The sequence below is a fragment of the Trichomycterus rosablanca genome, chromosome 4, assembly GCF_030014385.1.
Source record: "Trichomycterus rosablanca isolate fTriRos1 chromosome 4, fTriRos1.hap1, whole genome shotgun sequence".
Lineage (NCBI taxonomy): Eukaryota > Metazoa > Chordata > Actinopteri > Siluriformes > Trichomycteridae > Trichomycterus > Trichomycterus rosablanca.
In genome coordinates this window covers 45339026-45364113 of record NC_085991.1, presented here as the reverse complement: position 1 = coordinate 45364113, position 25088 = coordinate 45339026, and the positions used below count along the sequence as shown (strand labels likewise).

The 25088-nt window shown below is 40.5% G+C and overlaps 1 protein-coding gene across 2 annotated transcripts in view; it reads left to right on the top strand.

Moving 5' to 3' along the window:
- Nucleotides 1-25088, top strand: part of adcy1b (adenylate cyclase 1b) — an 88081-nt gene that overhangs the window by 35493 nt on the left and 27500 nt on the right. For both annotated transcript variants that reach the window (XM_062993390.1, XM_062993388.1), the window contains exons 4-6: nucleotides 5636-5747; nucleotides 13635-13762; nucleotides 24725-24883. In XM_062993390.1, the coding sequence (XP_062849460.1) occupies nucleotides 5636-5747; nucleotides 13635-13762; nucleotides 24725-24883 (399 nt within the window). The remainder of the gene's footprint in view (nucleotides 1-5635; nucleotides 5748-13634; nucleotides 13763-24724; nucleotides 24884-25088) is intronic.

Sequence of the window (25088 nt, the reverse complement as noted above, 5' to 3'; positions counted from 1 at the left end):
TAAGACACAGCAGTGCTGGTGGAGTTTTTAAACACCTCACTGTCAGTGCTGGACTGAGAATAGTCCACCAACCAAAAATATCCAGGAGTCTAGAATATGACCAACTCAAACAGCAGCAATAGATGAGTGATCGTCTCTGACTTTACATCGACAAGGTGGACCAACTAGGTAGGAGTGTCTAATAGAGTGGACAGTGAGTGGACGGTATTTAAAAACTCCAGCAGCGATGCTGTGTCTGATCCACTCATACCAGCACAACACACACTAACACACCACCACCATGTCATTGCCACTGCAGTGCTGAGAATCATCCACCACCCAAATAATACCTGCTCTGTGGTGGTCCTGTGGGGGTCCTGACCATTGAAGAACAGGGTAAAAGCAGGCTAAAAAAGCATGCGAAGTGCAACAAAGTGCTTCTATATGGTAAGTGGAGCTGATAAAATGGACTGTGAGTGTAGAAACAAGGAGGTGGTTTTAATGTAATGACTGATCAGTGTATATATATTTTTTAAATAGGATGTCCAACAAGCTCATGGTCAGATGTCCAAATACAGTATAGTGTTTACTGGTAATACTATTCAGGAATGGTTTGAGGAAAACCAGGATGAGCTCAGCCAGTTGATCGCTTGCTAATTTTTAAATATTACTCTATATTTTCCACCACAAACTATTTAGGATTTATATTCAAGAATTTCACAAAGTATTAAAGCTGTTCTGGAGTTGAAGCCTGCTCCAATGCCTCATTAACTCCTTTATATTAAAATTCTGTTACAGGTTCTAATTATTTCATTAATCATATGTATATAATCTCACATAGGTGTGAATGAGTATGGGTATGGTTGTTGTGGATGTATAGTGCACCAATCAACCAGTATCTGTATGTGTGTGTGTGTGTGTGTGTATACTTTAGGCTGTATCAACTTCTCTTTTGGTGAAGCTGCTTGTCCTATTCCCCTCACGCCGTGCTGGTTAGCGCTAAGCTTCAGCATTAGCATAATTGGGAAGCTGTCATCCTGCTTGTTGCCTCTCACACACACGCACACACACATACGCACACACAGAATGATGGATGAGACAGTGACAAGGTCCTCTACAGGAAATTAAGGCATGGCAGAGGTTTGCAGTGTCATGGCTGAGCACGGTTTGATGAAATCTGATGGGTATTGTGGGAAAATATTGGACAGTGGTGCTCGCAGTAATAGGGGGGAATAATACGACTGGTTTTCTGTAATACAGTATGCTGGACGATACAGCATCCCTCTAGGGTTAGTATTTAGTTGGTATACATAAAACCTTTAAAGCTACATATTTACAGCTAGTGATGTTTTGGTGCCCATATAAAAGAGGGTAGAGCTCTGGGCTACAGTTTGAAGGCTGTGGATTTGAATCCTGGCTCTGCTATGCAGCCACTGTTGGGTACTTAAGCTACAATGGCTTATGAATTTCATTGTACGTATAATGGAATAGAATACCTCTATTTGTCATACACTGATCAGCCATAACAATAAAACCACCTCCTTGTTTCTACACTCACCGTCCATTTTATCAGCTCCACTTACCATACAGAAGCACTTTGAAGTTCTACAATTACTGACTGTAGTCCATCTGTTTCTCTGCATGCTTTGTTAGCCCCCTTTCACCCTGTTCTTCAATGGTCAGGACCCCCACAGGACCACTACAGAGCAGGTATTATTTAGGTGGTGGATCGTTCTCAGCACTGCAGTGACACTGACATGGTGGTGGTGTGTTAGTGTGTGTTGTGCTGGTATGAGTGGATAAGACACAGCAGCGCTGATGGAGTTTTAAAGTACCTCACTTTCACTGCTGGACTGAGAATAGTCCAGCAACCAAAAATATATCCAGCCAACAGCGCGCCATAGGCAGCATCCTGTGCCCACTGATGAAGGATAAGAAGATGACCAACTCAAACAGCAGCAATAGATGAGTAATCGTCTCTGACTTTACATCTACAAGGTGTTACATCTACAAACTGTAACATTAACTGAGGCTTTATTGACCAACATCAGTGCCCAGTCATACAAATCGTCTTTTGACTCAATGGACACAAATTCCCACAGACATCTCACAGAAAATCTTGTGAGAAGCACAGAAGTGTGGCTGTTGTTATTGCTGAAATAAATCACACAGGTGACATAGATCACTCTATGTCGAATACATTTGGCTATATAGTGTATTATAGTGTGGCATGGTGGCTATGTGGGTGGCACTGTCGCCTCACAGCAAGAAGGTCCTGGGTTCGATCCCCAGGTGGGGCAGTCCGGGTCCTTTCTGTATGGAGTTTGCATGTTCTCCCCGTGTCTGCGTGGGTTTCCTCTGGGAGCTCTGGTTTTCTCCCACAGTCCAAAGACGTACAGTCAGGTTAATTGGAGACACTGAATTGCCCTATAGGTGAATGGGTGTGTGTGTGTGTGTGTGCCCTGCGATGGACTGGCGCCCTGTCCAGGGTGTTACTGTGTGCCTTGCGCCCATTGAAAGGCTGGGATTGGCTCCAGCACCCCACTGCAACCCTGATTGGATAAGCAGTTAAGAAAGTGAGTGAGTGAGAGTATATAGTGTATAATAGTGAGCATCATTGTTCTTCTTACATCCGATTCAAGTTCATTTTTACCCCATTATCCAAGATCAATACAAAAAATTTATGTAAATTATGTTTTACGATTTATTAAGATGCCCTTTGATACAGCACACTGCTTCGAAAAGTTATCCACTCTCCCCTTCTCATGTCACAGATGGCCCTCAGTTAAAATATTCACAGTAAATTGAATTAACAGCACCCAATCATGGTGACATCTGCGCTATGACAGAATGGCATTTAGCGGGTCCTCCGAAGACGCACTGTTCTGCTACTTTGATCAAACAAGCAGCCCACACACATACCACACAACATCTGAACACTTCATTTGTCTCTTTTCTTTTTTGCTGGCAGATGTGAGATTGTTACTGTAAATGAGCTTTGAAGAGCCAATGGCAATTTTTTACTGTCCTGATACAAGTGAAGACGTTTTTTTCATGCAGTAATGACTCAGAAAAAGAACACCTTGTAGCAAAAACATTTAAGATTAATTACTGGTAAAGAAACGTGGGTAGTGGATAGCGCTTTGGCCTACAGTAAGAAGGGCCTGGGTTTTATTCTCTGGTCCTTTCTGTTTTGAGTTTGCCAGAAGCACCTTGTAGTTCTACAATTACTGACTGTAGTACATCTGTTTCTCTGCATTCTTTGTTAGCCCCCTTTCATGCTGTCCTTCAATGGTCAGGACGCCCACAGGACCACTACAGAGCAGGTATTATTTGGGTGGTGGATGATTCTTAGCACCGCAGTGACACTGACATGGTGGTGGCGTGTTAGTGTGTGTTGTGCTGGTATGAGTGGATCAGACACAGCAGTGCTGATGGAGTTTTTAAACACCTCACTGTCACTGCTGGACTGAGAATAGTCCACCAACCAAAAATATCCAGCCAACAGCACCCTGTAGGCAGCGTCCTGTGACCACTGATGAAGGTCTAGAAGATGACCAACTCAAACAGCAGCAATAGATGAGCGATCGTCTCTGACTTTACATCTACAAGGTGGACCAACTAGGTAGGAGTGTCTAATAGAGTGGACAGTGAGTGGACATGTTATTTAAAAACTCCAGCAGCGCTGCTGTGTCTGATCCACTCGTACCAGCACAACACACACTAACACACCACCACCATGTCAGTGTCACTGCAGTGCTGAGAATCATCCACCACCGAAATAATACCTGCTCTGTGGTGGTCCTGGAAGAGTCCTGACCATTGAAGAACAGGGTGAAAGAGAAACAGATTGTAGATTGTAATTGTAGAACTTCAAAGTGCTTCTATATGGTAAGTGGAGCTGATAGAATGGGCAGTGAGTGTAGAAACAAGGAGGTGGTTTTAATGTTATGGCTGATCAGTGTATTAATTTTCTACAATAAATGTAATTTAACTAAAAGCAAGATGTTCATTGATGTTTTATTTTGATATTTGAAGCTAATTATCTAGACAGGCATTTTTATGCAAGTTTTTTACCCATCTTGTTCACATGTGCTTTCTAATTCTATAGCAATTAATATGGACAATAGTCTTATTCACTATTTAGATGTTACTAAAAATACTGATCTTGCAAGTGGGCGGGTTATACCTCGCAACTGTAGCACAAGGTGAAGCCCTGCATCAACAAGAATTGGACCTTAACCCAAGGTACTGTGGCTAAAAAGCCACTAACAAAGTAATTAAAGAATGACGCAAATCATCCACAGCCCACAACGGAGAATGTGGATATAAAAGGGCTAGTGTAGAACTGAGAACTAATGCTATTCCGAATGTTTGTGACAACCCAGTTCTTGGAAGGAAGATGGAAGATAGATCCTTTAACCAACAGGGATGGCACAAAACACGTGGGACCACATCATTGACTAACACAGCCTGTGCCCAGCATGGTTCTGTAACTTGGGGTCTGTTTTGATAAAGGGGCATCATGTTCCCTTAAAATCAAGTTCCCTTAAAAATATAAAGTATGCTAGACAAGGAAAGCTAAACAAGTCCAATTTTGGCATCACAGTTTCAAATAGAAAGCAGGTTGCCAGCAGAGGAGCTGGTAAATCTGTGAGGGAGAAGCTGTGACAGATAGAAACACTTCCACCCGGAACTGAAACAGCAATCATCTGCACCTTCATACCCCATCTGTCAGCCAAATTTAGGAAGGCAGAATACATGAGTCTATAAACAAGCCACAACCCAAATCTTCACAGTAGTTGTGCTTGTTACAGATCTATAAAAGAAAATTAGGAGTACATACACAGCGCATATGCTTAATAAAGATGCCTTACAAATAGCACAATATTGTGGTTTCAAATTATATCATCATTGCCATATTGTTGTCTTTTGTCCAAACCTGGCATCACAGTTTCAGAGAGAAAGCAGGTTGCCAACAGAGGAGCTGGCAAATCTGTGAGGGAGAAGCTGTGACAGATAGAAACACTTCCACCTGAAACTGAAACAGCAATCATCTGTACCTTCATGCCCCATCTGTCAGCCAGATTTAGGAGAGCAGAATACATGAGTCCATAAACAAGCCACGCCCCAAATCTTCACATTAGTTGTGCTTGTTACAGATCTATAAAAGAAAATTAGGAATGCATACACAGCTCATATGCTTAATAAAGATGCCCTACAAATAGCACGATGTTGTGGTTTCAAGTTATATCATTATTGCTATCACTTGTTGTCTTTTGTCCAAACTTGGCATCACAGTTTCAGAGAGAAAGCAGGTTGCCAACAGAGGAGCTGGCTAATCTGTGAGGGAGAAGCTGTGACAGATAGAAACACTTCCACCTGGAGCAAATAAACACTTAACAAGGAACTGAAACAGCAATCATCGGCACCTTCATGCTCCATCTGTCAGCCAGATTTAGGAAGGCAGAATACATGAGTCCATAAACAAGCCACGTCCCAAATCTTCACGTTAATGCTTGTTATAGATCTATAAAAGAAAATTAGGACTACATCCACAGCTCATATGCTTAATAAAGATCTTACAAAACAGCACAATGTTTTACTTCCAAATTCTATCATCATCGTTATCTCTTGTTGTCTTTTGTCCCTGCAGCATCCTGTTTGCGGATATTGTTGGTTTCACTAGTCTGGCCTCCCAGTGTACTGCACAGGAGTTGGTGAAACTGCTGAACGAACTCTTCGGGAAATTTGATGAGCTGGCCACGGTGAGTCATTATCCACCTTTGCTCATCCAGCATGACAGCTTAACACCTCCATGAGCGAGGGTGGCAGCACCACACATAAAGCAAAGAAAGTTTAGCACAGAGTAGGAGATAGTTCTGCTGAGTTTTCTGAATGTTTTAAGAACCATAATTTGATGTTGGAAGGGACAGTATGGAAAATGCAAACAAAAAGTACATTTTTTACAACCCCAAATCAGAAAAAGCTGGGACAGTATATAAAATACAGATAATAAAAAACACAGAGTTTCTTACATTTACTTTGATTTTTATTTGATTGCAGACAGGATGAACCTGAGATATTTCATGTTTTATCTGCTCAACTTCATTTTATTTCTTAATAAACATCCATTCCTGCATTTCAGGCCTGCAAAACATTCCAATAAAAGTTGGGACAGTAAAGCATTTATCACTTTGTAATGTCGCCATTCCTTTTCACCACACTTAAAAGACGTTTTGGCACCAAGGAGACCAAGTGATTTAGTGTTTCAGCTTTTATTTTGTCTCATTATTCCTGCAAACACGTCTTAAGATGTGCAACAGTACGGGGTCCACTTACTGTCCAATACCATGTCCACTCACTGTCCACTCTATTAGACACGCCTATCTAGTTGGTCCACCTTGTAGATGTAAAGTCAGAGACGATCGCTCATCTATTGCTGCTGTTTGAGTTGGTCATCTTCTAGACCTTCATCAGTGGTCACAGGACGCTGCCCACGGGGTGCTGTTGGCTGGATATTTTTGGTTGGTGGACTATTCTCAGTCCAGCAGTGACAGTGAGGTGTTTAAAAACTCCATCAGCGCTGCTGTGTCTGATCCACTCATACCAGCACAACACACACTAACACACCACCACCATGTCAGTGTCACTGCAGTGCTGAGAATGAGAATGCTCTGTGGTGACCATTGAAGAACAGCATGAAAGGGGGCTAACAAAGCATGCAGATAAACAGATGGACTACAGTCAGTAATTGTAGAACTACAAAGTGCTCCTATATGGTAAGTGGAGCTGATATAATGGACAGTGAGTGTAGAAACAAGGAGGTGGTTTTAATATTATGGCTGATTGGTGTATATGGATGTGAGCAGTGTCATCCATGTATTAACAACTTACAAATTTCTTAAAATTAGATGCAGTCTGATCAATATTTATACCTATAATTTTGAAAGGCAATGTCTAACAAGCTCATCATCTGGTATCCACATACTTTTGGCCATATAGTGTGCATGTTCCTTTCAAGTGGATGTAAACTTTTGACCTCACCTGTACAGCAATATACTGAATTAGAATTAATATGTACTTCAGTTGTGCAGTAGTGTGGGAAAGTGGAATGTTAAGCAGATTTGAAACGTGATGTGATTGCTTTCTAAATCTGCATGAGATGAGACGTGCTGGCCTCAAATGAACTATCGACAAGAGGCAGCATACAAAGTCTCTGTACTCAACAGCATAAGCTATTTTTGTTCTGTAGACTTTCTGATGAGTTTTTTTAAGCATTTTTATCCCCATTTTTAGCAGGTCCAATTTTTACCTGAAGCGTCATGCTTCCTCTCTACTGGTGCTGACCCCCACCCCTGATTGCATGTGCTCTAGTAGTTTGTTTATATATATATATATATATATATATATTTTTTTTTTTAATGCATTTTCTCCCCTTTTTCTCCCTTTTAACACGTCCAATTGCCCGATTGCGTCATGCTTCCTCTTCACCAATGCCGATCCCTGCTCTGATTGAGGAGAACAAAGCTAACCCATGCCCCCTCCGACATGTGGGCAGCATGCCGTATGCATCTTATCACCTACACTTTGACGAGTGCAGTGCAGCTCTGTGTTGTGTACGGAGAGACACACCCTGAGAGCACTCTTTTCTCATCTCTGTGCAGGCGCTTCAATCAGCCAGCAGAGGTTGTAGTTGCACCAGTCATGGGAGAGAGACCCCATCCGGCTTAGTCCCGCTCATATCTGTACAACAGGCCAATCGTTGTTCATGTGGCTGGTCAGCCTTAGCCGGCAGGCAGAGCTGAGATTCGATACGATGTATTCGAGATCCCAGCTCTGGTTCCAGCGTGTGTGTTTATCGCTGTGCCACCTGAGCGGCCTCTCCAAAAGTTTCTTTAATAGATTATTTCATAAACTATAATATTTATTATTATTAAGTCTTTTGAACAGTGAATGTTGTTCATTTGTGCCATGTGCTTACAGTTGTGTTTCCTACAAACACATACGTCACAATCGGATCTAAATCTAATCTGCACCGTTACTCACCATCCACTTGTGTCTGTGAAATCCTTTAATCCAGAGGATTAGACCAGAGTGTTTTTTCGTCTTCTTTTCCTTAGGATGCAAAGCTTTTTAAAGAGAAAGAGAAATAATCGTTAAGAAACAGATTGTGCATGTCTGAGTGTATACTGTAAACAATGATTACAATTATGCTAATGAACTGCGAGAGGTTTGTTATTGTATGTAATTGTAAAGAATGATACTGATAATACTGCTGAACCAGCACCCTGGATAAAGTTTAAAACATTTTAAAATGTTACAGAGGTTCCTAAAAATTATGGCATAACCAAATAAGATCCAAGTCTGATCCAAATACAATAAGAGGAAAGTCATTTTAGTCTGATACATCTGATTAGTTGTATTTAAAACAATATTCTGATACTAGTTTGGCATAAAACAAATATTTAACCATATTTTGTTACCACAATGTGGTTAAAAATACTGTACTTTACACTGATCAGCCATAACATTAAAACCACCTCCTTGTTTCTACACTCACTGTCCATTTTATCAGCCCCACTTACCATATAGAAGCACTTTGTACTTCCACAATTACTGACTGTAGTCCATCTATTTCTCTACATACTTTTTAACCTGCTTTTACTCTGTTCTTCAATGGTCAGGACCCCCACAGGACCACCACAGAGCAGGTATTATTTAGGTGGTGGATCACTCTTAGCACTGCAGTGACACTGACATGGTGGTGGTGTGTTAGTGTGTGTTGTGCTGGTATGAGTGGATCAGACACAGCAGCGCTGCTGGAGTTTTTAAATACCGTGTCCACTCACTGTCCACTCTATTAGACACTCCTACCTAGTTGGTCCACCTTGTAGATGTAAAGTCAGAGACGATCGCTCATCTATTGCTGCTGTTTGAGTTGGTCATCTTCTAGACCTTCATCAGTGGTCACAGGACACTGCCCATGGGGTGCTGTTGGCTGGATATTTTTGGTTGGTGGACTATTCTCAGTCCAGCAGTGACAGTGAGGTGTTTAAAAACTCCAGCAGCGCTGCTGTGTCTTATCCACTCATACCAGCACACCACACACTAACACACAACCACCATGTCAGTGTCACTGCAGTGCTGAGATCATCCACCACCTAAATAATAGCTGCTCTATGGTGGTCCTGGGAGAGTCCTGACCATTGAAGAACAGGGTGAAAGGGGGCTAACAAAGCATGCAGAGAAACAGATGGACTACAGTCAGTAATTGTAGAACTACAAAGTGCTTCTATTTGGTAAGTGGAGCTGATAAAATGGACAGTGAGTGTAAAAATGAGGTGGGTTTAATCTTATGGCTGATTGGTGTATTTTTCACCTTCAGATCTCAGTTTCTAGCACAGTTAAAATGTTATCTGTGCCAGTTCTGGGACTGTTATTCTCATATGAGTTCTAAAATGTGCCCGCTCCAGTTCCTAAAGCAGAAAGTGGCCATTCATGGACCTGACTTCTAAACACATTTCTAATATAGGGCTTTCATGTACACTTTTACTCATCAATCTGTACTTAATTACCCATAATGACAAAGCGAAAACATTTCTTTTGCTCTTCTGTCATCCATCACTAGTGCCTGACCTTATTAGTTCTTATAAACACCCTCCAAAATCTTGTAGAAAGCTCTTCCGAAAGAGTTGAGTCTGTTTAAGCTGCATTTCTATGTTAATGGATATGTTTTGGTATAAAATTCAGAAGTCAGGTGTCCACATACTTTGTGCAATATAGTGTCGTTCTCTTTTTCAGTCCGATTCTGGCACTCTGGCACTCATTCTTTTCATAAACTTGATTGGCCAGTCAGTCACACATGGTTTGGAGGAGGGAGTAAAGTGTGTGGGAAATCTTCAGGCCACCTGGTTGTTGAGGACAGGCTTAAGGAATTTTGCCAGGGACACGCAGTTCTCCTAATCACATCTTCATCTGTGCCAGGCTTTGCCTACTCTCATTCTCTCACATCCACACTTGCTCTTTCTCAGCCTTGTTTTTCAGGTCTGGTCTTGTCTCTTGCTCATCTTGCTTTTTCTTTTTGTATTATCAGCTTGTCCTGTCCACTGCCTGAGTTCTCTTCTTATTCTTGTTGTTTCTTTTCCCAGTATATAGCCGTATGTAGCCTAGTAGAAAAGGTACTGGACTAGTAATCAGAAGCTCTCTGGTTCAAGCCCCACCACTGCCAGGTTGCTGCTATTGGGCCCTTGAGCAAGGCTTTTAATCCCCAATTGCTCTGTATACCGTAACTTTAACGTCAGTCACTTTGGATAAAGGCATCTGCTAAATGCTGAAAATGTAAATATATATACTTCAGAAAAACTCTTTCATGTTACATAATTCTCTATGTTTTAGTTTTTTACCTTTTAACTTTTTCTTACCTGTTGTCTTGCTGGTTTCACATTTTGCAGATACATAAAGTGCAATTTGACACTCAACACTCATTATTAAACTGGCACTTTATTAAAATGCTTTGCTTTTTCGTTTACGTATTTTACTTTAGTAGGTTTTCTATTCCAAGAAGGGGTTGCAGAGGGTTTGAAACCTACCTGAAAACACTGGCTAAGAGCAGAAATTAATGTAAATCTGTATAATGGCATGTTTTGAGATTAAATGCAGTTTAGAACCAAGTTTTAAACCAGTGCTTGAAAACCTATATTGATATGAGGAGAACTTACTTTTTATAAACATAAACATCAGAGGCAAGTTCAAATTATCAGCGTTCTTGGTTATTACCAAATGTGCGTCCTTTGTGTCAATACTCAATTAACATTTCCTGTCATTACCAGTTCTGCAATTCTGTTGTCATTACCCAATCTGCAATCTGCGTCATCACCAAATCTGCTTTCCCTGTGTTATAACCCAGTCTGCATTCCTTCTGTTATTACCCAATCTGCATTCTCTCTGTCTTTACCAAATCTGCAATGTGTTCTATTTGATCTGCACTTCAGAAGCACTCTCTGCACCTAATTAAGCATTATTCACTGGGAGCAAGTAAATATATGTGTCTTTATAAGTGTGCTTCAGACTCAGCTTAAGGCAAAGTCCCCTGATTTCCTGACTCCTTGTGTGTCTGTTTGTTAGTTTTGTTATTTCTTCTGCCTTGGTTAAGCCTTTTGCGACTGACTTCAACTCTCTAACACTGGGGTACATGTGGCGACTCTGTTGCAAGGCGCTTATCACCCTGCAATCTTTGTGTCATTACCCAATCAACCTTCTGTGTCATCACCAAATGTGCAATCTCTGTGTCAATACCAAATTTGCATTCCCTGTAATTGCTCAATCTGCATTATCTGTGTCCTTACCAAATCTGTATTGCACTTTAAAAGCACTGTCTGTGTCTTTTGTGATTGAGTTCAACTATAACATTGGGGTAAACCTGGCACATCTGTCACAAGCCGCTCACCACCCCATGACAAAATCTGCAAATCCTGTGTCATTATCTGCTCTAAATTGTGCCATTACCAAATGTGCATTTCTGTGTCAGCACCAAAACAGTTTTGTGTTATTTTATCATTTGTATCCAGTGATGAGTTTATACTGTGTGTGTCTTGAACCACCATGCATGTATGCTTAAAAGTTAAGCTTTTTTAAAACTCACTCAGTACAATTTTTGTTAAATTAGGGCAAGCAGTGTCTTGATCAATACTATATTAATTCATTTGACATTAAATTTACAGCATTTAACAGATGCTTTTATCTATAGTGACTTACAATACAGTGACAGTATACTGTCAAAGCAATTAAGGGTTAAGGGCCTTGCTCAAGGGCCCAACAGTGACAACCTGGCAGTGGTGGGGCTTGAACCAGCACACTTTTGATTACTAGTCCTGTTTCTTAACAGCTATGCTACATTCATTTTCTGTGTATATTAAAAAGATGCATTATTTATTATGTAACTCCGAGGATAGGTCAATAGATCGGCACAGCTTCTGTAAGGTTTTTAATGGCTTGTTATATTAATAATTTTGCCCAGTTTCCAGTTTCCTCATACTTGTTAATCATATTTAAAAATATCATTGCTTACTAGTAAAATTATTAATTTTTTTAGTGTCTCAGCTTGATTGACTTTGTGAACATAAACCTAAACAAAATTACATTAAAAGTACAGGACAGCTTAAAATGAAGTTGGATGCAGCTATCTGGACCTTCTGGGAAACTGTATTAATTACAGTTTATTTTTAAATTAGCACTGTCATCATTTTGGATGCTGAGACATTTTTTATGCACAGGTATAACAGCATGTGCAGTCCGGTGGTACTTCCTAAGCAGATTATACCAACAACAGACTCAGCATTTACCTCACACTGTATTTACTGTGTGTTTGCCCATCTTGGTACGTGTATGGCTGGGTGTGCATGCTTGGATCAAAAAAGTAACTATTAACTCTCCGATTGACTTAGTTAATGATATTTGCCACACTGATTGATTTTAGGTCATTAAACTAAACATGATATTATGCAAGAAATATCTGAGCACTACCAAATTTCTACCACTACCAACTTTATAACATCAAAACATGCCCTTCTAACTCAGTATTTGATTGTATCATTGTACCACCTCAATAAGAGCTACTAAACAATTTGTCATTTGATATTAGTCTATTAAACACATACACTGATCAGCCATAACATTAAAACCACGTCCTTGTTTCTACACTCACTGTCCATTTTATCAGCTCCACTTACCATATAGAAACACTTTGTAGTTCTACAATTACTGACTGTAGTCCATCTATTTCTCTACATATCTTTTTAGCCTGCTTTCACCCTGTTCTTCAATGGTCAGGACCACCACAGAGAAGGTATTATTTAGATGGTGGATCATTCTCAGACCTGCAGTGACACTGACATGGTGGTGGTGTGTTAGTGTGTGTTGTTTTTGTTTGAGTGGATCAGACACAGCAGCTCTGCTGGAGTTTTTCAATACTGTGTCCACTCACTGTCCACTCTGTTAGACACTCCTACCTAGTTGGTCCACCTATATGTAAAGTCAGAGACGATCGCTCATCTGTTGCTTCTGTTTGAGTTGGTCATCTTCTAGACCTTCATCAGTGGTCACAGGACGATGCCCGTGGGGCGCTGTTGGCTGGATATTTTTGGTTGGTGAACTATTCTCAGTCCAGCAGTGACAGTGAGGTGTTTAAAAACTCCAGAAGTGCTGCTGTGTCTGATCCACTCATACCAGCACAACACACACCAACACACCACCACCATGTCAGTGTCACTGCAGTGCTGAGAATGATCCACCACCCAAATAATACCTGCTCTGTAGTGGTCCTGGGAGAGTCCTGACCGTTGAGGAACAGGATGATTTTTTTTTTATGTAATACTTGTTAAAGACCTTTTATACATCACTTTCTGTTCTGTTTATACATCACTTTTAAAAACATTAGCAAGCTAGTCAGACATTTTTTGCAAGTGTTAGATAGCCAGGTTAGCTTTTCAGTCTAGCATGTTTATTTAACGATGTTCTGTAAAAAAGGCATGCTCACTTGCTTAAAACAAGAAGCTCACCCCCCCCCCCCCCCTCTTTCATAAACCTATGCTCAGAAATGTGTTTTCTTTTATTATGGTGTACTAATCTTTTTGCCGTTCTTTTGTTTTTATTAGGAGAACCACTGTCGACGCATTAAGATTTTGGGGGACTGTTACTATTGTGTGTCAGGTCTGACGCAGCCCAAAACTGACCATGCTCACTGCTGTGTGGAAATGGGTCTCGACATGATTGATACCATCACGTAAGTCTTTATTTCTTATCTCACTGCTTTTAAACACAATTGATGTTTTATACACATCATTAAACATACAGCAGACACCGGACGGTTGATTTCTGCTGATCTTTTTACATTATATTCCACCATCACACTGAACGATTTCATTAAACAAAACGATATTATTACATGAAAGGAACTTGAGAAAAGTTGATTCTGTGTACAAAACTTAAGGTAAAAGTAACCTAAGAAGTGGTCTGTCTTAAAACCTAGTGAGCTCTAGTGACCTAGTTACAGTTAAAACTTGCTCTGTGTTCAACCAAATTACATTGGCCACCATGATCAATCGTGTAACCATCACACAGGGTGCCATGACCAATCCAACTTACTGTTACACTGGGTGCCATGCACAACCGACTTACCGTCACACTGGACGCTACGTCCAACCAAATGGGGAGCAAGTGCATCTGGTTGGACGGGGGTGCATTCTTTTGACTGTAAAAAACATGAGCTTTGGGTTGTGATAGCTACTCAAATAAGGAGATGACCAGCATCCTTGAGACAGCTTGTATAAGATCCACTGGGTCCTAATGTCACAGGCTGTAACTCCCCACTTATGTTGTCGCTCAATAGCATGAAAAAATAAAGAAAAAATAACTAAATAAATAATTTAAGCTCAAGAAATAAATAAATAAATAAACAAATACCAAAGCTGCTGCCCAAAGCAGAACTCAAGAATAGAAAACACAGACACTCCACATAATGTGATTACCAGGTAACACAGAAAACACAGTAACAAGATAAAGAATAAACAAAAGAGTCCTGAGGTACACGTCCTGCTGACTAAAGCCACAACACAAACACTCAACAGGAATCCTAAACAGGGGAAGTGGAAAATTAGCATCGACTGACATAATCAAGGCGCTGGCATGCCACCCATGGATAGAACAGAAGGATGCTTGTGGCAGCTACAAAACAAGAACGCTATCGTTTACTCACTTACATTCAGGAAACAAAAGCTGAAATTAAGTGTCAACAGCTTTAGGAAAATAACCTGACAGTATGTCAGGGAGTCTAAAAATCCCAAACAGATTCTCAGGGATGACTTTTAAAGAGCTGTGGTTTAGTTCAGACAGAACTACACGTCTGTAAAAACTACACTTTACGTCCAACTGCGCCCCCTCTACCTGTCAGGCCAATCTGAGCATGGCAGGTACGGAGGTTACTCACATTGCAGCCTATAAAAATAATAACTTAATAACTAAAGTATTATAAATGATTTTTATTATAATAATTTATCAAATTATAATAATAATTTATTATATAATACATTATTGACTTTATTATATTTAGTATATTTTATTTATTTCATTTTACATTAGACACCTGCCTGAGCAAATCCCCCCAACATACTTTACCACTGTCGAGCTGCAATTACACTCACTTTTTTTTTTTACCTTACATATACTTCTTTTTTGTGTAATATTACTTTCAGCTTTGATAAATCTTTTCTTGGTTTCTCAGTGTAAATTTGTTGCCTTTTATTTTTTAAAACTGTCCTGTCACAACAAAATAATACACACCTGTGAGCTAATAAGAAAAAAAAATATATTAACTGGCCACAGGGTTTATATACATTGATCAGCCATAACATTAAAACCACCTTCTTGTTTCTACACTCACTGTCCATTTTATCAGCTCCACTTACCATATAGAAGCACTTTGTAGTTCTACAATTACTGACTGTAGTCCATCTGTTTCTCTGCATGCTTTGTTAGCCCCCTTTCATGCTGTTCTTCAATTGTCAGGACTCTCACAGGACCACCACAGCACTGCAGTGACACTGACATGGTGGTGGTGTGGTAGTGTGTGTTGTGCTGGTATGAGTGGATCAGACACAGCAGTGCTGCTGGAGTTTTTAAATATCGTGTCCACTAACTGTCCATTCTATTAGACACTCCTACCTTGTTGGTTCACCTTGTAGACGGAAAGTCAGAGACGATCACTCATCTATTGCTGCTGTTTGAGTTGGTCATCTACTAGACCTTCATCAGTGCCCACGGGGAGCTGTTGGCTGGATATGTTTTTGGTTGGTTGACTTTTCTTAGTCCATCAGTGACAGTGGTCCTGCTGTAGTGGTCCTGGGAGAGTCCTGACCATTGAAGAACAGCATGAAAGGGGGTTAACAAAGCATGCAGAGAAACAGATGGACTACAGTCAGTAAATGTAGAACTACAAAGTGCTTCTATATGGTAAGTGGAGCAGAAAAAATGGACAGTGAGTGTAGAAACAAGGACGTGGGATATATATATATATGGTGTAGTATTTGGACGCTGCCAACTGCATGCTTGCATACACACACTCACCTGCCTGAGCTTAAGTTTTCACCCCCACATACATAAGATGACCAACTCAAACAGCAGCAATAGATGAGCGATCGTCTCTGACTTTACATCTACAAGGTGGACCAACTAGGTAGGCGTGTCTAATAGAGTGGGCAGTGAGTGGACACGGTATTTAAAAACTCCAGCAGCGCTGCTGTGTCTGATCCACTCATACCAGCACAACACACACTGACACACCACCACCATGTCAGTGTCACTGCAGTGCTGAGAATGATCCAACACCTAAATAATACCTGTGGGGGTTCTGACCATTGCAGAACAAGGTGAAAGCAGGCTAAAAAAGCATGCAGAGAAACAGATGGACTACAGTCAGTAATTGTAGAACTACAAAGTGCTTCTATATGGTAAGTGGAACTGATAAAATGGACAGTGTGTGTAGAAACAAGGTAGTTTTAATGTTATGGCTGATCAGTGTATGTACTATAGCCACACAGTCTATACAGATGTAGCAGGTATGTATCTAGCATGTATCTAAAAATAAAACGTCATGTAAATTTATGGTTACTAATAAGACAATTTCTGCTTTTAAAATAGTGACTCTGAGTTTGACATTTCCACCTGTTTTACCAACATTTTACATTCCACATTTTACTAACAAGTTCTCACATTTTGTCGAACGTAGCAAAGCCCAAAGCAGAGAGATCTCACATCTAGAGTTGTGATCTCACACAAGAAACGTTCTCTTCAGAAGCACATGGTAAAGAGCTGTGTTTCTGTCCATGAGATGCAATACTTTTTTTAACCAACAGGAATAAAATCATTTAGCTGTTTTGGACATAGAAGGTTCTTTGTAATGAAAAGTTAAGCTTTTCTTCAAAAAAGAACATTTAAATGTTACTAGGAATAATGTTAGTAGAAAAATTTATTTATTTCCAAACTGGGACCCTCTAGATACAACAGTTTTGTCAAATCAAACAGCTATACACCGACCAGGCATAACATTATGACCACTGACAGGTTAAGTGAATAACACTGATTATCTCTTCATCACCTGTTAGTGGGTGGGATATATTAGGCAGCAAGTGAACATTTTATCGTCAAATTTGATGTGTTAGAACAGGAAACATGAGCGAGCGTGAGGATTTGAGCGAGTTTGACGAGGGCCAAATTGTGATGGCTCCACGACTGGGTCAGAGCATCTCCAAAACTGCAGCTCTTGTGGGGTGTTCCCGGTCTGCAGTGGTCAGTATCTATCAAAAGTGGTTCAAGGAAAGAACAGTGGTAAACCGGCGACAGGGTCATGGGCGGCCAAGGCTCATTGATGCACGTGGGGAGTGAAGGCTGGCCCGTGTGGTCTGATCCAACAGACGAGCTACTGTAGCTCAAATTGCTGAAGAAGTTAATGCTGGTTCTGATAGAAAGGTGTCAGAATACACAGTGCATCACAGTTTGTTGCGTATGGGGCTGCACAGCCACAGACCAGTCAGGGTGCCCATGCTGACCCCTGTCCACCACCGAAAGCACCAACAATGGGCATGTGAGCATCAAACTGGACCACAGAGGAATGGAAGAAGGTGGCCTGGTCTGATGGGTGCATGTACGTCGCTTACCTGGGGAACACATGGCACCCGGATGCACTATGGGAAGAAGGCAAGCTGGCGGAGGCAGTGTGATGCTTTGGGCAATGTTCTACTGGGAAACCTTGGGTCCTGCCATCCATGTGGATGTTACTTTGATACAGTTGGAGGTGTTGACTTGGCCTCCAAATTCCCCAGACCTCAATCCAATCGAGCATCTGTGGGATGTGCTGGACAAACAAGTTCAATCCATGGGGGCCCCACCTCGCAACTTACAGGAGTTAAAGGATCTGCTGCTAAAATATTGGTGCCAGATACCACAGCACACCTTCAGGGGTCTAGTGGAGTCCATGCCTTAAAGGTGGTCATAATGTTATGCCTAATTGGTGTATAGTAATTATAAAAAATAAAACTCAGATAATTAGCTTTATTTTGTATTTATGTGGCTAAACTACAAATCCTCATGGACTCCTTGTTGTACACTGTTATGGAAAATTTGATTTTGTGCTTGATATAACCTGGATGTTTGTATTATGTTGCTTGTGCATTAAATCTTTATAGTTGTTAAATTCTAATAATGTTGCTTGAGATTCGGCTGGGAGTCTAAAGTACAGAGATAAGCAACATGTCTGTCGTTAAGCTGTAAAATGTTAAATGTGGTAAGCAGATAAGAAACAACAGTTAGCACAGAATGGAGGTTCCAAAGTCCAACACCCAATGTAATGTGATTAGAGCATAGAGTATAAAGGGGGGCCCAAAGTTCTGTTCCTTGTTCTTCAGCAATTCCAATGCTGTAAGAACCCATGATTACGCCAGTAAATTCTCCTATTCAGTCAACTGTAATCTTCTATCTAATCATTTATCATCCGACCATATTTTTCCACAACACCCTCTTTGAAAACAATTGGCATTTACTTCTGCGAAGACTTTTCACAAGATCTTGGGAATTTATGCCCATTCAGTCGAAAAAGCATTTGTAAGAAAATCCACTAATATCCCAAACGTCATTATTCCTAAAACATAGTGTGATGTTTGCACATGTGCAGAGGTTTCACCCACTGCTTGTTTTCTTTATAAATGCATGAAAAAATGACACTGTGGAGTTATTATAATATCATAATAGAAAAAATGCAACACAATTGTTTCTTTTCATACAAACATGCATCTCTCAATGGCTTACCTCCCTGCTGGAGGTTTACTAACAGATGCAGCCTCTGCCACCAAGACTGCTCCTTTTACAAACATCTCAAGCAGTTAAACTGTTGAAAGAACTTTGAGTAAGGTGATATATTGTAAATTTAGACTCTGTCAGAATGAAGGGTAATGTGACATAAGACTACAAGACCAATAGGGCGGCACGGTGGCTCAGTGGGTGGTCACCTCACTGCAATAAGGTCCTGGGTTCGATCCCCAGGTGGGGTGGTCTGGGTCCTTTCTGTGTGGAGTTTGCATGTTCTCCCTGTGTCTGCACAATCCAAAAACATACAAGGTAAATTGGAAATATATCCCCAGGTGGGGTGGTCTGGGTCCTTTCTGTGTGGAGTTTGCATGTTCTCCCTGTGTCTGCACAATCCAAAAACATACAAGGTAAATTGGAAATATAAAATTGTTCATGACTGTGTTTGATGTTAAAACTTGTGAACTGTGTAACGAGTAACTACCGTTTCTGTCATGAATGTAACCAAAGTGTAAAACATGATGTTAAAATCCTAATAAACAAGACCATTAAAGTTTAAGTTACAGCTCATTCAGAATGCTGCTGCTGCTATAGTTTTAGAGTTTTAAAGTTTTGCCCACTAGTCTATAATCACTGAACAGTTTCGGCCCAGAATATATCACAGATATGTTTAGAGAATATAAACCCAGTAGATCTCTTAGATCCATGGACTCAGATCAGCTAGTCGAGCCCAGAGTCCAAACTAAACATGGGAAAGCAGCACTTAGCTGTTACACTAAATATAACTGGAACAGACTGCCAGTAGAAATGAGATGTGCCCCGAATGTAGAAATGTTTAAATCCTGGTTATAAAACTCGAAGGCGTTTCATAAGATCTTGGGAATTTGTGCCCATAAAAAGCATTTGTAAGAACATCCACTAATGTCCCAAACGTCATTATTCCTAAAACATAGTGTGATGTTTGCACATGTGCAGAGGTTTCACCCACTGCTTCTTTTCTTTATAAATGCATGAAAAAATGACACTGTGGATCCCTGAGTTATTAAAATTTCATAATATTGGCAGTCTGGTCCACTTTAGCCTTCATAAGCTATTTTTATGTTTTATTATCTATGTATTTATTTTAAAATTATTTTATGTTTTACCAAATCTTACTGCACTTACTTTTTATAGGCTAATTTCATGTTTTTAAGTTTAGTTCCTAATGAGGTTAATGTTTTAATGCTTTTAATTTTCCCTTATGTAAAGCACTTTGAATTGCCACTCTTTATGCTACACAAATGTGCTATACAAATACACTTGCCTTTCCTTACAAAATAATCATAACACACTAGAAAAACCATAAATGTTTAAATATTAATCCCTTGTTTTATTGTATGACTGACATCATGGATTCACAAAAATACCAAGGCGTTTTAAGAAGGAATGTTTTGCTTTCTGTGGTGAAATTAGACCTTGGTAAAAGTTGGACTTTCTAACAACACAATAATTCCAAGCACACTTCCACTGAATCGACCCACTACAACCAAGCTCAGAATACAGTGGTGTTAACACAAGGCAATAAATGAATGAATGAATGAGTTGCAGCATGAAAGCCATCAAACCTCAATGAGCTGGAAGCTTTTGGATGTGACAAATGGGCAAATATTCCACAAGAGAGAATCAGAAGCTTGTTAGCACTTACTGGAATTATTTATTTCTTATTGTGGAATCGTGTACATTGATTTTAACTGACGCAACTGAGGCCTGCAGTTCTTTAGATGTTCGTCTGGGTTCTTATGTGACCTCCTGGATGAGTCGTCTATGCGTTCTTAGGCACTCTTGGGAAGGTTCACCACTGTTGAATGATAGCTCTCAGTGTGGTTTGTTTTTGTCCCAGAGCCTTAGTAATGGCTTTGTAATCCTTTCCAGACTGGTAGATTCCAGTGACTTTGTTTTACATCTGTACTTGAATCTCTTTACAACGTAGCATAGTCACTGTTGTCCTGGATAACCATCCATCCTTCTCTACTCATGTAGCCAACATGACAAGATCATGCTAGTTCCTCCTTTACAATATCAACAAGATTCGGCCATTTCTCTCTATGGAAGCCAATCAGATTCTTGTCCGGTCAGTTGTAACGTCTCGGCTGGACTACTGCAACTCCCTCCTGGCAGGTGCTCCTATGTCCACTATTAAACGTTTGCAACTAATTTAAAATGTAGCTGGTTGGTTTTTAACCAACCTAAACACTGCCACATCACCCAACTGCTGCGTTCTCTTCACTGGCTTCCTGTAGCTGCACGCATTCAGTTTAAAACACTGATGCTCGCCTACAAAACTAAAAATGGACCAGCCCCAAGATACCTTAGAGAACTCCGCTATGTACCATGCAACCTTCGAGCCACTAGTCTTGCTAGTATGCATCTTATCACCTACACTTTTACGAGTGCAGTGCAGCTCAGCGTTGTGTACGGAGAGACACACCCTGAGAGCACTCTTTTCTCATCTCTGTGCAGACACAATCAATCAGCCAGCAGAGGTTGTAATTGCACCAGTCATGGGAGAGAGACCCCATCCGGCGTAGTCCCGCCCATATCTGAACAACAGGCCGATCGTTGTTTATGTGGCCTCTCAGCCTTAGCCGGCAGGCAGAGCTGAGATTCGATACGATGTATTCGAGATCCCAGCTCTGGTTCCAGCGTGTGTTTTTACCGCTGCGCTACCTGAGCGGCTAGTCTTGCTGTATTGATCCTCCATCCAGAACTCGAAGAAGACATGCATCAGGCTCTTCTCTGTACTAGCACCTCTTTACTAAGCACTTAAGCTGAGAACTAACATGCACTTACCTTCTACAGTATGTAAATAAATAAATAAATAAAACTAGGTTCTAACAGGGTTTCAGGAGATTTGTATCTTTGGACTGTTGTCTACTTAAACTAGAGTAGGGAAATGTTTACTGTGGAAGCACTTCTGTAAGTCGTTCTGGATAAGGAGGTCGGCTACATGGCATCATGTTCTGCTTTGTGAGACCGTCTAGCCTGCTTCACATTACCAAATAGGTTCTATTTAAATGTCTCAGCTGCATGCTATACTTAAATGTTTGTTTAATTAGTGAACACACTACAAATGGTAAAGTCATGCGCTGTGTTTAAACAAGTGATTTCCTGGCTGTACCCCAAGCTGCAGCTCATGTCCTACAATGTCAGCATGTCTAAAAGCATAAACAGATTAAGAGGAAAGTCTTGTCTCTCAGGTAAGGACAACTATGCAGTTAAAATAAATATTATTGTAAGATGTAAACTGCTGACTGTGCTGTAGCATTAGATATGATCTGTTACCCATCATTAAAAAGACGTAAAAAGGTACAACAGTGCATTAAATACAGTCCAAGAGAACTGAATCAAATGGCAAGTTTTAAAATCATTTCATCTTAAACTTTTTTAAATTTTAGTTTGTCCACCTTGTAGATGTAAAGTCAGAGACGATCGCTCCTCTATTGCTGCTGTTTGAATTGGTCATCTTCTAGACCTTCATCAGTGGTTACAGGACGCTTCCCACGGGGCGCTGTTGGCTGGATATTTGCTGGATATTGGTTGGTGGACTATTCTCACTCCAGCAGGGACAGTGAGGTGTTTAAAAACTCCAGCAGCGCTGCTGTGTCTGATCCACTCATACCAGCACAACACACACTAACACACCACCACCATGTCAGTGTCACTGCAGTGCTGAGAATGACCCACCACGCAAATAATACCTGCTCTGTAGTGGTTCTTTGGGGGTCCTGACCATTGAAGAACAGCATGAAAGGGGGATAACAGAGCATGCAGAGAAACAGATGGACTACAGTCAGTAACTGTAAAACTACAAAGTGCTCCTATATGGTAAGTGGAGCTGATAAAATGGACAGTGAGTGTAGAAACAAGGAGGTGGTTTTAATGTTAAACATGTGTGTGTGTGCTGTACATTAAACCCTTTTGGTATTCAGGCTGGACTGACTGGACTTTATTTCAGTGCCATTTTTTACAGTGACTTTCCTCAGTAATTATTTTTTAATACTTCTTTTCTTAAGCTCAGATTCCAGAGAGATGATAAGTTTAATGTTTTCTTCCTGTTTTTAATAAGGAAACTCTTCTTCTCAAGTCGACACAGGGCAGCCGGGCATTTCTCTGTGTAGTGTGAGCACTGAAGCTCCCCTGCAGCTTATCTTGCTTTACCACACACACCTTCTAATGCTCTCTCAGCATGATGGGTACACTTGCATTGACCTGTATTTTTGTTATTTAGGACATTAGGAGAGAAAACGAGGCCGACATAAAACCAGAGCTTGTTAATGGAGACAGAAAACACACTGAATGCATAACAACAAGTTTAATGCTGAAATTATTCTGCTCTTTAAATGCATATTGTAAAAACAACTAAAAACTAATCTCTAATTCTATGTTTATAATTTTGTCCATTTTATCAGCTCCATTTACCATATAGAAGCACTTTGTAGTTCTACAATTACTGACTGTAGTCCATCTGTTTCTCAGCATGCTTTGTTAGCCCCCTTTCATGTTGTTCTTCAATGGTCAGGACTCTCCCAGGACCACTACAGAGCAGGTATTATTTAGGTGGTGGATCATTCTCAGCTCTGACATGGTGGTGGTGTGTTAGTGTGTGTTGTGCTGGTATGAGTGGATCAGACACAGCAGCGCTGCTGGAGTTTTCAAATACCTCACTGTCACTGCTGGACTGAGAATAATCCACCAACAAAAAACATCCAGCCAACAGCACCCCATGGGCAGCGTCCTGTGACCACTGATAAGGTCTAGAAGATGACCAACTCAAACAGCAGCAATAGATGAACAATCGTCTCTGACTTTACATCTACAAGGTGGACCAACTAGGTAGGAGTGTCTAATAGAGTGGACAGTGAGTGGACACAGTATTTAAAAACTCCAGCAGCGCTGCTGTGTCTAATCCACTGATACCAGCACAACACACACTAACACACCACCATGTCAGTGTCACTGCAGGGCTGAGAATGAGAATCCTGCTCTGTATCCCACCCACTAACAGGTGCCATGATGAAGAGATTATCTTATATAAGGTGTTATTCACTTCACCTGTCAGTGGTTATAATGTTATGCCTGGTCGGTGTGAATAATATTAACCATTAATTGCAAAGCCTTGTGTTGGATGGTACCCTGTCTGGGGTATAATCCTACCTTTTATGACCAGAACAAAGCTATGACTTTAAGGACAAATAGATAATAACTTATTAATGAAAAATAACATATAATGATTTACCGTTTTCATATTATAAAATAGAAGTAATAGAAGATTTTGTCTATATTATTCAGCCCTATAATTTAGTAGTATTTATGCAGCAGTGAATATATTTCAGAATGATGCCAGTGGGAGCATATGTAAGAACAAAATGACTAGTTCTAATAGTTCTAATACACCATAAAAAATCTAAGAAAAAAAAATTTATACTTGGGTTTAGGGAGAGTAGCCACTATTCAAATTGATGCAAATTCCTAAAAGATATCCAGTTTATTGAGTGCTATAAATAGTAAAAGCAAGTACTAGTTCTATTACACCCTTTGAGAAATGAAAAATTTGAACCTTAGATCTTAGAGTGTATTTTACCTCTGCACCACTTGAGCGCCTGGTAGGAAACCTAAGTACCTGGAGAAAATCAATACTGACATGAAGAAAATGTACAAAGCTGCTTATAGAAAGTAAATAAAGATGAGGATTGAAATCTGGTCCCCAGGATTCATGTTGCTGTGTGGCACCCACTCAACCAGCTGTGTCACCGTGCAGCTGTTTCATGTTGTGAAATCAATTGTCATCATTATTACTTCATTATGTCTGCTCTCTCTCACTGTGTTTGTTTCCTTTCTGTCTCTTTTTCAGGTCAGTGGCAGAGGCGACCGAAGTAGATCTGAACATGCGTGTGGGTTTACACACTGGCCGTGTCCTCTGTGGGGTTCTGGGACTCAGGAAGTGGCAGTATGACGTCTGGTCTAACGACGTGACACTGGCCAATGTCATGGAGGCTGGTGGCCTACCTGGGTGAGTCTGACACTCCTCATTGTTTTATCAAAGCGTCATTTCTGTCAAAACATTGTCAATATAGTATCAAATTAGTTACTTTTTATTCTTGTAAGATCATTTTGTTTAAAAAGCATTTTCACATGTTACATGGGACTTGAACATGAGTCCCCAGCCAGCACAAGCAGTTATTTGTAATCTTTTCTTTGTTTGATTGGTTAGAGGA